Here is a 17,450-nt window from a genome sequence, read left to right on the forward strand (position 1 = left end):
AGCACACGCATACACAACACAGGCGGCAGCAGAGCCCCACAGATATATCAGTCTGATTGATATATCGGCAATTATTTGACTTTTTCTCAAGATATCAGTCCAAATTGTCATATATAGAGAAAACCTTTTTCAAAAATGTTCCAGAAGCATTGTGAGCATACTGTAGATCCCCCACAACCTGAATTATTGTCCTAATTGTATACTGTAACCCAAAATCTTGTAAAACCATAAAACAACATTTCTCTTGTGAGCACCAGGAAAATTGTAAAATTCTACTATACTTGTGAGTACAATTGACCGTCACAGATAGTAATACAAGTACACATACAGACACACACAAACACGATGTACCTTACCAATTACGGTGTCGAGGTGACCATCGAACGCCTCCTTGTGCGAGATGACCATGGGAACCTCGCGGCCGGTGAACAGGTTGCGGGCGGTGACCTCTGTCAGCGTGTCTGTATAGGGCAGAGGTCAGGGGTCGTGAGAGAGGCGGCCGTTGACAGCAGTGCATCGACAACAAACCACCCACTATAGAGAGTCAGAGAGAAACCTGAGGGAATCCCAATTAAAACTCCCTCTCTCACACCCACCCACGCACCCACACACGGCAGGCACAGCACGCACACACGCACGCACACACACTCAGCCAGACATATGCAGTATGTATGCTGCATATCGTCACTGTCAGGTGAAAACCTTGTATGTCTAAAACTAATACCCGTTTGCTTGGTTGCTCTATGGATTTGACATCTTGTAAAATCTGATATGTCAACTATGTTGGCTAATTATTATCAGTCATGTTGTTATGGATAATCAGGTATTTCAATCATGTTGTAGTTTTTTTCTTTTTTATACTGCAATCATGTTATTTGTAAATTCTATAGATGGGTTTCCGCGCGACGTCATCACAGAGCAGAGTGCGCAATCTGCGCATGCGCGGGGGAGAACGAACCGGAAGCGCCATTCACTCTATTGTTATTTTCGGGATTTAGATAGGCATAATGCTGCTATTATAGGCATAATAGGCATAATGCTGCTATTATATACAAACAGATCCAACTTCCGACAAATCATTTTTATTGAGTAAAGAAGATATTACAAACTGCATCATTTAATCTACTTTCATTAAACCTGGTGAAGACCATTTATTTTATGAGTGTACAATGGCCAGAGCTGCTGTGGGTAATAGCGCCCTCTACAGGCTCATCCCGCCACTGCGCGCGCATCATCCTCTCATGTTTACAAACAGGAAACCCATCTATATTTATATTCTGTTGTTTACAAATCATGTTCTATTAATATGTGTTATTGTGTTATAAATAGGTAGAGGCCTCGTATAAGCCCTTTGGGCTTCTTGCCTCCTCCTGTCACTTTTTTTTAAATATTCTGTGTATTTATTTTGTATTGTTTTTACATTGTGCTAAATAAATCAAATCAAATCAAATGCTTTTCAGGAAATGGAAAAGAAATAACCTCTGTTCCAATGGATCCAGTGTTGTTATTATTTAGTCACAAGCTCTTGTTAATACTTTTCATTGGCTAAATATTCTTTGAACCACACTTCTTGAAAAATCTTTTAAAAATAGCGGAAATAGCCAACCTACATCCCGACAGAGGCGATATGCGTGTAGCGCTTTCTTTCTTTCTTTCAGAGCACTCAGGGCTGGTGCCATGAAGCACTGCGTTCTGGAAAATATTTTACTTTTTCTTTTACAATTATTTGACATCTTTAGTTACTGCATGACATGTCCTTGACATGAAAAAAGGTTTGAGAACCACTGTCCTAGTCCCGAGTTGGTGTTGGCTAGACCGCACTCTCAAAAGGTTGATATTACCTTTATTTTGGTATTGTAAGTATATTTTGACGTCAATACATTTGTATACTTTTACTAATTGTATTTGAATACAGGCCATTTACTTGTAACAGAGTATTTCTGCATTGTGGTATTGCTACTTTTTACTTAAAGGGATAGTTCACCCAAAAACTGTCTTATTTTCCATCAATAACACACACCATGAAGCATTGAATTCATGGAGATTTTTTCGTTTTTGTCTCATTCCTAAGCAAATAATGTGATGCTAGAGACACAAAGGAGACTCTTTGTGTCTCCTACCGGAGCTAACGCCGGTCATCAAATGATTGGCTCAGGAATGCGACAAAAACAAAAGAAATCCCATTAATTCAAGGCTTCATGGGGTGACTAATAGTTAGAAAAAAAGTCATTTTGTGGGTGAACTATCCCTTTAAGGAAAAAAAAAACATTGGTGCTTGCAGCCAACAGTATACAGTATACCTGTGCCTGACTGTAGGGCTTCCTCCAGGGCAGAGCGCACAGGGCTGGTGCCATGGAGCAGCCGGTGGGAGGGCAGGATGGCCAGGTACGCTGCTCCATAAACAGCCTCCGGGGAGGAGGTGTAGGCAGCTAGGGTCTCCCCGGTCTCCACACCCTTCACCTGGGAGAGAAAACACAAGAGAGACAAGTTATCACCCAGCAGCCAGGGGTCTCTCCGGTCTCCCTTCACTCTTCACCTGGGAGAGAGAAACACACACAGAGACAAATATCATCATCCAGCAGCCAGGGATTCCCCTGGTCTCCTCACCAGGGAAGACAAGGGAAGAGAAGAGAAGAGTATAGGGCTGACCCCAAATAGTTTGAAAATTCGAAGCTTCGTTCGATGGCACGGGATTCGAACATGAAAAAAAAAGTTAACTATTCTGCCTGGGTTTTTTAACTTAAAAAAATATATATATAAAAAATGTTTTATTGTTTTCTCATTTTTATTTTTTATTTTGTATTTTAACCCATTAAGACCTGAGGCCGATCCTAACGCTTTAAAAAATATATGTATTCAAAGATTTGCACAAATTTTCATAATAAAAAAAAAATAGCAGATCTACAAGCTCATAGCGTGGCACTCGGTGCCACGCTATGAGATTGTAGATCTGCTATTTTTGAATAGCCAAAGAAATAAAAAAATGGCACAGACGCGTTCCCGGTCTCAAGCGCCAGCTTTCGGCCTGCGTGCCTTACCTTGCACCTCAAGTGCAACGTCATACGTTTTATTACCATATAAAACGTATTACGGAATTTGGATCGTTTTTTAGGCCCAGAAGCTTCGACTTCAAAGAATAAATCCAAGATTAGCCCTAGAAGAGAAGAGATCCAATTATCACCCAGCAGCCAGGGATTCCCCGGTCTACTTACCAGGGAAGAGGACAGAAGACAAGACAAGACAAGAGACAGATATTTCCCAGGGACTCTGATGCTCGCCAGGTTAAAGTCAACACCACCAATACATGCTCCTTCCGATGTTGGAAAATCTGGTTACATGCACGGGTTCCGAGGAAACGTTCTGACACCGGCCATCAGAAGTTCAGAATGGAACTACATTTGTAGTTTTTGATGGTCCAAAATTCAGCTGCCAGATGCTTGACTGGAACTAGGAAGCAAAAGCACATTACTCCGGTTCTGGCCTAACTGCACTGGCTACCAGTGAAACATCGTATTGATTTTACTTTGTTTTTAAAGGTTTAATGACATTCACTTTTACACCACATTCAAAGTCTTTGTCCTGGTCCTTCAAAAGTGTACAAAAAGTTTTAAGTGAAAATTCCATTCCAGTGATCAATGGCAGGTGTTTTTCTCTCACATTTCTAAAGCCTTTTCAACTGCAATGAAAAAAAAAATCTTTGCCTGCGGGTGTCGCTGGTGAGGGATTTTGCCTGTCAATCATCGCCTCTGCTCCGCCCCCCCCAAAGGAAAGGATAGGGGAGGGGAGGGGCGAGGAGGAGAGTGGGCGGGATTAATCGACAGTGACCTCACTGTCGAAGGGCCAAGCTCAGATTACTTTTCAGCCTAATTATTCAGAAAACCCCAGACCACAGAAAATCCACTGAATGTTCTAAGTTCAGTTTTTTGGGGTGTAATTGAGGTCATAAAACCCCAAATAAAACATTGAAAATAAAAAAAGTTAAAATGAATGTCATGATACCTTTAAAGCCTTAAATGGCCTCACGCCACAGTACTTTTCTGATCTGGTTTCTGCACCTCCTGACTTTTCTTTTTTTTTCTCCAAAATGTTGGTTTTAATTTGTTTTGAAAGAAGTCAAAAATATGGAAAATAATATTTTCCCTTTTTTTAAATAGGGCTTTAGTAGTTAATTCATCATGTATTTTTGAAGGTTTGGGTTCCGGGGGAGACATAAAATGTATCTTTTTGGGTCTTGCGCTGAAAAGGTTTTGGAACCCCTGGACTGACTAGACCTCACACATGTATGTTGGCCAACAATGTCCAACATACAGTATACGTATGTACACATGATGTATAATGTATACGCGTATACGCATATGTACATATGTATACGCCCTCCCTGTGTTACTGAGGTAGTATTAATTATGTATGTGTTGCATTCAAAAAGGAAAAAGCCACGACATGAGCAGTCTGTTCCCACTAGTACAGACATTATTTCCTGACCCATCTCGTGTTCTCAATGCTGTGAACTCTCATGAACTCTGGCAGGCAGTAAACAGTCGGCCAGTCTCTAAACTGATTCCTTTTAAAAACTCATTACTAACTACCCTCAATTAAATCTGTAAATAATGAATGCTGCTTGAGGCTACAAAAATGTTGTGCAATAGTTTAGTGGAATGATGGGAGGAGTTATGCAATATGTTGCTTTCTTCTTATTACTTGGATGTGCAATATAGGGCTGTCAATTATTATGAATTACTGCCCCATCAAAGCAGGCGTAATTAGGAAATGATCATTAGGCATTGGGCCGTGCTTCTTTAACACACATGTATTGGCTAGTTAAAATAAATGAAATACTTTGTTACGGCAGCTTAGCAGGTGTCAGAAAAGTTTTTTTTCCCCCCTCAATATTTTTCCTTAACCATCAAGAATTGGGCTGGCCTAGTAAGACCTACTAAGGTCAGGTTATGTATTTACTGTATTTTTTATATAAACATAGTAAACCTTGTCCAAGAAGACCAGACTACCTTATATTATTGTGTGTGCAATATGTTGCTTAGTTTTTATCATCGATATCATGGAGGCAGACATAGTGTGCAGCAACTGACTACATGACAACAACAATGATTTAAAATAAATCAGATATACACTAGCTTCTCTGCCTTTTCTCTCTCACCAAAAGGAAACCCCATAGTTATATAAAAAGTGAAACAAAGTTTCAGAGTGTTGCGCTGAAAACGCCTACTTTACGACTCTTGACTCTTTGTAGGCTCCCTGGCTGTGCCAAGCCTCCAGAACTACGGTGGACTAGTGAAGCCGCCGTCATCTGGTGGTCAAATCTGGGATTGCAAGACTTCCGCATTTAAAACGCTACTGCGCATGCTTCTACCGTTTGAAACCCAAAACCAAAATTTGGTGCTCAAATGCGGAAGAAGAGGGTTCTTCCGGGTGCTTCATGCGCTGATGAGCAAATTTCATTGAAATTAATACCGTAGGGAGGGTCGGGGTCATCCGTTCTCTAGATATATTTTAACTCTATGGGCAGTGCCAGCCAGTGCGCAAAAAAAGTTTCCTCCGTGGAGCGCAGGTCTCCGGCGTCAGTTGTCGGGTGCAGCCGTCAGGACACAAGGAAGCTGCGGGGGAATAAGAGATTGTACAGGCGGTGCATAATTCCTTTCATATTCCTTTTGGAGTGGTACTTCCTCGATGCTGTTTCAAAGGGAATTCTAGGAATGGCAGTTCTAACAGACAACAGAGCTACTTAGGCCTCACCAAAGAGACTACTAAAATGGAGCACGCCATGGTGTCGTCACTGTCGTGGGACACCGACATGACTTTAAATCTGACTTCTGTTCATTCTGTTTGTTCTTAATAAATGTGTTACACATAGATTTAAAAGAAGAGAAGGTAAGACCCAACTTATTCGAGGTGGGGGAAAAAATGGGGATGAGATGCTAAATAGATACGTTGTTAAACTGACAGATGCTAACTAGTCCAGGCATTTTGGGTCAAAATGGGGGTCAACCTCCCACTAATTGCAACAAAACCAAACTCAGCTGATTTTGTATCCTCAATATGTCCTGAATCACAGAAAAAAAGTCGCAAGGAATCGTATGAAGGGAAAGTTTTGAAAATTACCTGTAAGTATAACGCTTTTTGTCCCTTTCTGCTAGATTTGACTATGCTGTATTTGTTCCTTGTAGCAAAACAAGGATACAGAATATCAGTGACAAGAATTTATTATGATCACATAATCACACAACTGATCAAGTACTGATCAAACAACTAAATTAAATTATGCGCGCACAATATCACACTACAAAATGTCAAAATGCGAGTGCTATTGCTGCATTTTATGCATTGTTATGAACTAATGTTCATTTCATATACATTTTTATGTGAAGCACTTTAAGCTGCATTTTCTGTATGAAAGTGAAATAAAGTTATTATTATTATTGTTATTATTATTAATATTATTATGAAGTGAATTAAAAATGTTTTAGAAATCAGAACTTTGATTTTTTTTTTGTATTACTAAATCCGAAAATAGTCTGGCACTGTCTGGCACTGTGAATTCCACCTGAGGTTTCGGAGGACAATCCCTGATCGAAATATGGTGAACTTCATCATGGAGATGCTGTCAAACCGCAGCTTCACTCTACAGACCAGTAATGGCCAGCACAGCTGGCTCAGATGACTGAGGAATGGTATTCCGTAAGGGTGTGTTCTCTCCTCAATGCTGTAACATCTACATCTATGACCTACCAGATACAACATGGGGCGGCAGTGGCTCAGGGGTAGAGTTGCCAGGGTAGAGTGAACTGGAAACCGCAAGGTTCCCAGTTCAATCCCGGGCTGGGGGGCTCCCCCAGAGTTAGTGTCGAAGTGTCCTTGAGCAAGACGCTGAACCCCTAATTGCTCCCGATGAGCAGGTTGGTGCCTTGCATGGTTTCCTCCGCCATCGGTGTATGAATGTGTGTGTGAATGCACAATCTATGTAAAGCGCTTTGGATAAAAGCGCTATACAAATGCACCATTTACCATTTACAACATGAAAAAAATATGGTTATGTGGACGACCTAGCCATCATGCTGAGATGACTAACATGGAAGCAGAGACCAACAGGCTGGCCATAGCTGAATGGGTAGAGAGCCAGCCTCAGAAGCAGAAGGTCTCAAGTTCGATTCCCGGCCCTGCCAAGTTGTTGATGTGTCCCGATGACAATACACTGAACACTTCTGAAACTTAATTTCTCCCACGGGATCAAATAGGTCTAATTATAATTGAAGGTGATGGAAGACGGTCTCAACCAAGACATGGGCACCATGGTAGCCTACCTCCACAGGCGGCGTTTGTAGCTCAGCATTGGCAAGACAGTGTTGGCGGCATACCATCTTCGCAACAGAGAAGATGGTATCTTCACAACAAAATGCAGTGCTTTACATCAACAAAATCACATGCGCAGTGCTTCACATAAGAATGTATATGAAATGAACAACACAAACCGAGTGCATACAAATGCATAATGCATAACATACAGAAATGGCACTTGAAGGGTTAAGATTAGTTTCTTCTTCTATTTTTTTAACAAGCACTGTAATGCATCCAACACAGTTTCTGGTTGATAGTGGACAGTATTGAACCTTTTGTGTGGAAATTAGACAAGGAAACATGCTTAAATCTTTTTTAACATGGACTCATTTAAGCATTTTTCAATATGTTCCACCACTGGGATTTCTTAGGACTTTTGATATGTTATAACTAACATATTTATGAAACAAAAAAAGTTGAAAGAGTTTCTGTTGCAATTTGTCCTAGGTTAACCCCTTGTTATCCATAGAATGCCTACACTTAATATGCCTGTTTAGAATGGGCCACTTAATTGCAGCTTTCTTAAGAACCGCTCATCCAAACAAGTTCAAACTTGATACTGCATTTCTCTGGGTCCTCAGCAACACACCTGCCAAATGTCGACTTCATACAGTGTTCGGTTTTCAAGATATATAATTGTATGTGTAATAACAGTGTGGATGGCGGCCATTTTGAAATTTCCCTACATGCAATTCCTTGCGACTTTTTTCCTCTCATTCAGGACATATTTAGGACACAAAATCAGTTGAGTTTGTTTTTGTTGCAATTAGTGGGAGGTCAAGTGCCAATATTACTGGACTAAACGCTCACATGCTGTGGGTAATAACAGAGAGAAGAGAACTCTTGACATTATTAAAGATGTGAAAGGAAGCCTAGCTTCTCCCCTCTCCTAAATGGCCTCTGGGCTCAGCTTTTAATTACCTATTCCTCTAGGCTTACACCTGATTTATGACAAACCCCTTCCCGCACACTCAATTTCACCCATGCAAATACACACACAGACACCCATAGACACACAAGCACTCACACAATTTCATCCATACAAAACACACACACACACCCTCTCTCCTACACGCAGACATACTCATTGACACATTCTCTCAAACACACACACACACACGCATGCGCGCACACACACACACACACACAGATTCAGAGCCTCGTTGCCCTTTCCTCACCGCCAGAAATATGATGATAAGATGTTTTAATGAGGAAGTGAATAAGTCAACAGTGAAGCCACTGCTCTCCTCTAGCAGACTGCTAGAATGAGGCTTGATCACAGAGCCCCTCCCCTGCTGGGCTTTCAAAGCTTTTTTCCTCACTCCGCCAGGGAACAAACAAAATGCTGGAAAATAACACCTTTAACAAGAGCTCAATAGAAACTAATCCCGGGCCTCGCTTGTTGGTGTAAATTGCCTCTTCGACGTGTTTTTGGGGTTTCGGCTCAACATCTTCGGAGGAACTATAGCTACCTAGACCAGTGGTGACAAGTAACTAGTACAATTTTGAGGTACTTTTACTTTTACTTACAGTATATAATTGATACGTTCACTCCACTACATTTCAGAGGCAAATAGTTGTACTTTGTTACTACAGTAGTTGCTTTGCAGACTATTATTACAAAACGGAAATGGCAGATCTACAGGCAACAAAAAAATCCATTAAAAAGATTTAAAAAGAGATCTACAAGCTCACAACGCGTTTTTTTTATTTTTAAATGACAACATTTGAAACATTAGAGTACCTTTACTTTGGTTCTGTAAAGTATATCTAGCTGCCAATACTTTTGTACTTTTACTCAAGTAAAATGTTGAATACAGGCATTTTACTTGTAACAGAGCGTTTTCATATTGTGATATTGCTGCTTTTAATTAAAGTAAAGAATCTGAGCACTTCTTCCACCACTGCCTCCCGTCTTCATTCGACAACCAGTCGGTAATAATCAGTATTAGTCTGTTTGGTGCATCAAATGGAACTAAATGCACCATTACGGGTATATGTGTGCCATCATGCTGATGATATCACGGTGCACGGACAGAGAGACAGAGAGACAGAGGTCTGTTCTACCTTAAGCTTGAAGTCAAAGAAGCATCCGTTGCAGTCTCCGATCCAGTTGGCCTGCATGGACTTGACCCCGTACCACTCTGGGAGCTCTGCCAACGCGTCCAGGAGAGGCTGCAAGGAAGGAAGGAAGGAAGGACGGACAGGTCAGACAGCTTCCTACTCCACTTCCTGTTTGATTTGTAAAAGACTGGAGTTAGAGTGTAGGAATTTGTTTTAATGAAAGTTGTCTCTCTACTTTCAGAGTGAACTGGAGAACAAATTCCTAATCAGCTCTCTGAGTATGTAGAATAATGTCTCTGTCTCGTTGGGTTTTCTCCTTGACTGGGGTTCTCACAAAAGGCCAGCCAATTTATTTGGACAAAGCAGCCGACTGGACCGGGTCACATTATGCACTCAAAGAGCCATCTTCAAAAGCCCTGACCTTTACTCAACCCACTTTCCTGGATATCTCAAAGTAACAACATATAAAGCTCTCTTTCTCGTTTTCTCTCTCTCTCTCTCTCTCTCCCTCTCTGTGTAACACATACACATTATTCTCTCCATATTTGCAAGCCAAGTCAGATCCACACACGCGCACTCACTCACAAGCATGCGTGTGCACACACACACACTCTCTCTCTCTCTCTCTCTCTCTCTCTCTCTCTCTCTCTCTCTCTCTCTCTCTCTCTCTCTCTCTCTCTCTCTCTCTCTCTCTCTCTCTCTCTCTCTCTCTCTCTCTCTCTCTCTCTCTCTCTCTCTCTCTCTCTCTCTCTCTCTCTCTCTCTCTCTCTCTCTCTCTCTCTCTCTCTCTCTCTCTCTCTCTCTCTCTCTCTCTCTCTCTCTCTCTCTCTCTCTCTCTCTCTTTGCCATGGTGCGCGTGATTCTTAAGCTCTGCATTATGAACGTGTCTGGGGGCCAGAGATGTTCTATCTCTTCCTTCGTCAGTCTGTAACATTCTAGGTTTTTTTCTAGGGTGACCATATATTTTCAAACTCTGAAACCTTTTATCTCCATATTCCAACTTTTTATGTTTTTATCTTTCGTTCTTAAATGAATGCCCTACTTCGACAGAGTGTAATGCAAAAGTAGCTAAAATAGCCGGTCTACAAGCTCACAGCGTCACATCACGACACGTTGTGAGCTTGTAGTTGGTTAAGTCTGTCTGTGGGTTTTAAAAATCCTGAAACAATGAAAAGTATTAACAAGACTAAATAATAACTACAATGGATATTTTTTTTGCTGAAAAATGTTTTGGACATACAAGGTTTCCACCCAACAGTGGCGACATGCTAATGGAGATGATGGAGTCAGTGTGTGAGATGAGTGACACAGTAGGTGACAAGTAATACACAAACACATTTCCAGGTCAACGCTGGGTCGTGACGAGTCATCGTGTTTGAGCGAGTGCAAATGGGCGATTATGCGTGAAATTGAACATTGTCTGTCATCTCATCATCTATATATATATATATATATATACACAGTATATATATATATATATATACACACAGTATATATATATATATATCTATATATATATATATATATACACAGTATATATATATATATATATATATATATATATATATATATATATATATATATATATATATATATATATATATATATATATATATATATATATATATATATATATATATATATATATATATACACACATACACTGCTGCACAACACCATGTTATGGAAGAGTCGTCTGAGATTTGAATGAGGTCCTTTTAAGATAAGATAAGATGTTTATTGTCACTGTATGGAACATACAACATTTTGTTTAGTGCACTTAAAACAAATAGCAGCATCAAGAAAGAAATACAGATAGAGCGCCACTAAGCCGTAAACTGTTAATGTGTGTCATAGTCCAGTCATCATAGTCTGTTGTCAAATAAAAACATCCATAATACATACAATAATAAATCTTAAGATAAAAATCTTGAAACCTTAAAAAAAGGGGGGACCACAGGAAACCATCCCCTAGATACAATATTGCACTTGCCCAATATCCCATATTGAACTTGGCATCATATCATAAACAAAGAGAAAGAGTTCAGGAGGAAGAAGAAGAGGCCCAACAGGACTCATCCATCAGCTCTCTTTAATATTATATACTAACACTCCAGCACACATTACTGTACAAACACAAACACATACAACCATTTGTACACTCAGGTCCTCTGACAAAGGCCTTCTGGAAATACCCACGACCAAACTTAAAACTGAGGGTGACCGGGCTTTTGCAGTGGTTGCTCCTACACTGTGGAACGCTCTACCCTTGGCGATAAAAAATGCTGAGTCAGTTGACGGTTTCAAGAACTTGTTAAAAGCACGTTTGTTTCGTAAGCATTTTGTCTTATGAAGTTTTTACCTGACCCACTTGTGCAGGTCATTGTTTTTGCTTACTTCTTGTTGTGCTATTGCTGTTATGTGCTTTGTTTTAACTTGTTTTTACTTGATTGTTTATATTGTTGTCCATTGTATAGCACTTTGTAACATTGTTTCAAAAGGTGCTTTATAAATACAATTTACTTACTTACACATGCATAAACATAAACATATAAGTATATAAGTGTACACAAATACAAAGTCATAAAAGTAGCCACTTGAACTTCCTGACCCACCGGGTGTGCCAAATTTGGAGGCAATTGGACAACTAGTGTTCTGGGAGGTGTGTGGCCACCCTGTAAAGTAAAAGATTCAATTTTTAACACACTGTATAAATCAGGCATAACTCCAACCCTAACCTCTAAATGCCTAATCCTAATCTGAGTCTAACTAAAATCTATTTTAAGCATACAAACAATCATTTCTCTTGTGGAGGACCAGGAATATTATCCTCACAATGCCCATTTCACAAACTACTATTCTTGTGGGGACATTTGGCCGTCACAAGTATAGTAATACGAGCACACACACACACACACACACACACACACACACACACACACAAAACCAATTAGAGCGTTTTGTGCGGCACACTCAGCCCTAACAGCCCTCCTCGTTTCTTCTCCTGCTCTCTCACCGCTGTTGGCTTCGCCTTCTTCCCTCTGTGAAACCTTCCTCCCTTCCCTCCCTGCTTCACACCTCCTCCTTCTCCTCCTCCTCGTCCTCCTCACAGTAAATTAGACTCACAGGAACATGCTGTGACAGTGTGAGGCTCTCGCCTCCTCCTCTGGTACCTCTGACACGGACAGGCGTGCATGTGGTGACTGGCTGCTCACACCGCCTGACACTCCAAAAGCGGATGCCGGGCTTTGATGGTTTGTGCACAAAGCCTTTTTTTCTTTGAAGTGCGATGACACTTAGAAGTTTGGGTCGTGTTGTGGTTACCTTGTCATGATGTAACTAATCCAACTGGCGAGACATCTTGCTCCGTTGCTCCCTTCATTAGAAATTGATCATCCAAAAATAAGAAGTCCTCATTGGCTTACATTGCGCGGTGAAACAGGTCTCAAAGTCACTTTTTTAGTGCATAAGCAAGTGAAAGCAAAGCTGACTTTGCCAATATGTAACATCACAAAACCCAGGACGGAATGAAAAATAAACTAGACTGGACCGGCCAACTAGGGAACGATGCAAGTTGGGAATGAATGCCCCACCCTGTTATGCAATACCCGTTAATGTTATATTATCTTTTAACCACTTAAAACCCCAGCATCCGTATTGTGGGGAAAGCTTTTGCTGGTTTTAGTCACTTAAGCCTTAATTTAGACTTTCAATAATTGTCAAAAACTTTCAAAAACAGCTAAAACATTAGCAAGCTCACACCAGTTCACACAAAAAAATACTTTTTTTCTATTGATTAGTCACCCCATGGGAGACTTGAATTCATATTTTGGTCACATTCCTAAGCCAATAATTTGATGACCAGCGGACCGGTAGGCAGCGGTTCCGGTAGGAGACACAAAGGAGACTCTTTGTGAACCACTGCCGGTCATCAAATTATTAGCTTAGGAATGCGACAAAAACCAAAAAATATCAATGAATTCAAGTCTCCATGGGGTGACTAATCAATAGGAAAAAAAGCCATTTTGGGGGTGAACTATCCCTTTAACATCACAAAATGCAAACCAAGGCTGGGTGTGTAATTCTAGCCTGGTATCCAGCCTGCTTCGCTACGTTCGGCGGACTTTTTTTTCTCTCTTCGCTTCTCAGTCTGGAAAGCCTCCTATCTCCAAGGGAGGCGGGACATGCCAAAAGCTTCGAATCGAACCTGGGGCTTCTGATTGGTCTGTGGTGGGGGGCGGGACCAAAAAAACAGTGTGACCGTTGTGATTCGTCATTCGTTTGAACAACATCCAATCAGCAACGACGTTGCCCAACGTAACATATGTAGTTCCAGTGTAGTTCTGCAAAACCTCCCAATGGGAGGCTTTCCAGACTGAGAAGCGAAGAGAGAAAGAAAAGTCCGCCGAACGTAGCGAAGCAGGCTGGATACCAGGCTAGTGTAATTCACCCTTGTTGAGATTTCTAATGGGGATTGACTTCCAGTCTTTGAATAAATTAACACAGACATCTCCTGTACTGAACGCAGTGATTTCCTACGGGAGGGAACAAGCCGTTATGAGTTTATAATCTCCATTCTCCATGGCACAGTTAAGAGACGGGAATCCACAACAAGGAACGGTTGACTCAGTAAATCGATGCGGTACAGCACGCCTCAGAGCTTTGTCAATTGCTTTTATCAATACTGGCATGTTTTATTTTTGTGACATACAGTTGCTCATTGCAGTAGTGTTGATTTTGACAGCATATTCCAATTAGTTTTAGTCATATTTTAGTGATCTGAAATGTTTTACTGTCTAGTTTTAGTTGTCATAAGATTATAGTCGACTAAAATGTATGTTGGCAGGCCTTGATAGCGTCGTAACGGCTGATTTTACAATTGGTTGCATGCTGAAAATAGCCGATCTACAAGCTCACAACGTGTCGCAGCGCAACGCGTTGTGAGCTTGTAGATCTGCTATTTTCAGAGCACAACACCTTAGCACAACCAAGCATAATATGACTCGTCTTTTAGTTCTACTGGATCTCTTCTCCTCTAGTGCCTCCCTGACATTTTAGTCTAGTTTTTAATTGTTGACGAAATTGTCAATATATTTAGTCTTAGTTTTAGTCATCGTAGCTTAGCTTTTATTTAGTTTTAATTTAGTTTTCGTCAGTGAAAAAAGGTAGTCGACAAACATTTTTCGTCATAGTTTTAGTCGACGAAATCAACACGTGTAAGTGATATATTTTGGTAAAAAAATCTAAAACAATATTGTAAAAGCCCTATTCAGATAGTAATCATTGCTATATTTGTGTGTTTATGTTCAGTGACATGGGTCTCCCCGTCTCTCCAGCAGAAATTTCATTTTCAGGTGGGCTACCAATTTCATCCAATCAGGAGACGGATCAGTTATTTTTTTCTGTTCCAATTTTGTATCACAATATTCCGACCAAATACCAATACTGATATTGTGATGATATTGTGATGATAAGATGTATTCTTTTTGCTTAATGTGTCATATAATCCCATATGGGATGGGCCAAAATGGTGGCATGACACGAAAATAAAAATGTCATTCATTCATTCGATACATACACGTTTTAAACGTAGAATAATGGCTAATAAGATAATGGATAGTTGAGGCCCTACAGTAGCTCCATGCTTCAATCATCTTGCCTCAGAAGGCTGACTGGCTCTGTGTGCACCATGTGTTACAGCTACATATGTATGAAGCCCATTCAATGCATAACCTAGAGCCTACACATGTACACCTTTATGTATTGGCACACAAAGTGCATGTGACGTTTCCACTTGGATGACTGCTGTGCATCTCAATGGGATGTGAGAGGGTCATTTCAACCTGCGAATGTGTGGCGTTGACTCCTGCATCTCATCACCCTGTCTCTGTCTGTCTGTCTGTCTGTCTGTCTGTCTGTCTGTCAAGAGCATTGGTTCTCAAAGTGGGGTCCGGGGACCCCCAGGGGTCCTTGGGGGGTACCAGGGGGTCCCCAGCAAAATTTGTTAATAAAGCGTCACAATCATTTTAACCACTTTATCCATATTATATACTTTGGCTTTTCTAAAAATAGCAGATCTACAACTCATAGCGCGGCACCGAGTGCCGCGCTATGAGCTTGTAGATCTGCTATTTCTAGAAAAATCTCGAAAATATGTGCAAATCTTTCAATCTTTTTTTTTTAAAAGGCGAACATTTTGAACTCAAGTCTTTGCTTCTGGGGGTCCCTGGCACAAAATATTTTCAGGTGGGGGTCTGCGGCCAAATACATATCAATTTGGGGGTCCTTGGCACGAAAAAAGTTTGAGAACCACTGTGCCAGAGTATCAACCAGAGCGTGTCTCTGTCTCACCACCACATGGCCTGATGGGGTGGCCAGTCTCCACTCTCTAAGGCTGTGATTGCAGAGCTGCTGCTCGCTACTGAAGTGTCAGCCTTGATTGACGTCACAGGAGTCTGCTGCTTGATTTGATGCCAGCTATTCCCGCTCAGGGTTGCCAGATCTGCTAATTATAATTTCCCCGCAAGATTTTATTTGAAAATAGCCGATCTACAAGCTCACAACGCGTCGCATCGCGACACGTTGTGAGCTTGTAGATCTGCTATTTTCAAATAGCTGATGTATATGTTAAAGTGCTCATGTGGCCCAAAGTCGCTTCTTTTGGGCTGGTTTTCCTAGACCTCGTTGCTTGTTTCTCTCATAGAATCTGGCAACACTGTTCCCGCTAGTTATTTTCCCTATATCTCTCTGCTTGAATCTAGTTCTGTCTCTATGCCGGGTTGGGTTCAGTATGTATAGTAAAAGTCATGCCGTGACAGATTAGGTGGTGATCTCATGCCAGATGTCATAATCATATCTAGACACAATCCAAAGCTAATCATAACTAGACACAATCCAAAGCTAATCATAACTAGACACAATCCAAAGCTAATCATAGACACAATCCAAAGCTAATCATAACTAGACACAATCCAAAGTTAATAATAATAACTAGACACAATCCAAAGCTAATCATAACTAGACACAATCCAAAGCTAATCATAACTAGACACAATCCAAAGCTAATCATAACTAGACACAATCCAAAGCTAATCATAACTAGACACAATCCAACAGTGACACAGTTGTTTCCTTTGACAACGACTAAAGTGGCTTTATTCACTCTCGGGCTGTCAACAAATATTCCATAATTCAAATATATTAATGTTCAATTCAAATGTTAAAAATAAACACATTTCCGACTGTCAAAATTGATATTCGAAAAGAAAAAAAAGAAAACGTCCTTGTTGTCACATTTCTCGGAACTGTGTACCTTCATTTTGATTAAAGAAGAACATTGTAAAAGTGTAGGTAGGCTATAATGAGTCTGAATAGATTGGCTTGATTATAATTTCCTGTTTCATGCCAAGGTAAAGGTTGTTCCATCATAGCATGTTGCTTGGAGCGATGTTTGTTCTCTGCGCAAGTTTGGCTTGTATCTAAACCATTTAATTACCTAAGCTTATCAAAATGAGGCTATAGAATAATAAGATATACATATGAATCATTCATTTGATCTCAGAAGAGAGCGTGCTTCTCGAGAGAAAAAGAAAGAGAAAGAAAGAGAAGCCTGCGGTATAAATAAAAGAAAAAGGAATATTATTTTTTTGGCAATGTTTTGCCAAATTTGACAACCCTAATTTCACTCACAGCCTACACACCAACACACAGCAATCAGAGACCCCCACCTTGGCATAATTGGTGGTCTTGATGAACCATTGTTTGAGCAGCTTGTGTTCCACCAGAGCCCCGGACCTCCAGGAACGCCCGCTCTCATCCACCTGCTCATCAGCCAACACTGTGTGATCGACGGGATCCCAGTTCACCAGCGCCTAGAACACACACAGACACACACAGACACACAGACACAAACGCACAATTTAGCCATTTAGCAGAAGCTCTTATCCAGAGCAACTCACAATAAGCGAGGTAAACACATACAGTACATCAAATGCAGAGAGACAGTGTTGTGCCTCTGTAAACTATGGGATCACAGG

At 40.8% G+C, this 17,450-nt stretch overlaps 1 protein-coding gene across 1 annotated transcript in view; it reads right to left on the minus strand.

Moving 5' to 3' along the window:
* lars2 (leucyl-tRNA synthetase 2, mitochondrial) overlaps positions 1 to 17,450 on the minus strand; it is a 106,054-nt gene that overhangs the window by 57,515 nt on the left and 31,089 nt on the right. Inside the window, exons 7-10 of the mRNA XM_080426130.1 lie at positions 17,142 to 17,285; positions 9,418 to 9,525; positions 2,301 to 2,460; positions 357 to 461 (exon numbers count right to left, since the gene is read on the minus strand). Coding sequence (XP_080282256.1) covers positions 357 to 461; positions 2,301 to 2,460; positions 9,418 to 9,525; positions 17,142 to 17,285 — 517 coding nt within the window. The remainder of the gene's footprint in view (positions 1 to 356; positions 462 to 2,300; positions 2,461 to 9,417; positions 9,526 to 17,141; positions 17,286 to 17,450) is intronic.

Source organism: Gymnoscopelus braueri (assembly GCF_963280865.1).
Source record: "Gymnoscopelus braueri genome assembly, chromosome: 4".
In the NCBI taxonomy this organism is placed as follows: Eukaryota; Metazoa; Chordata; class Actinopteri; order Myctophiformes; family Myctophidae; genus Gymnoscopelus; species Gymnoscopelus braueri.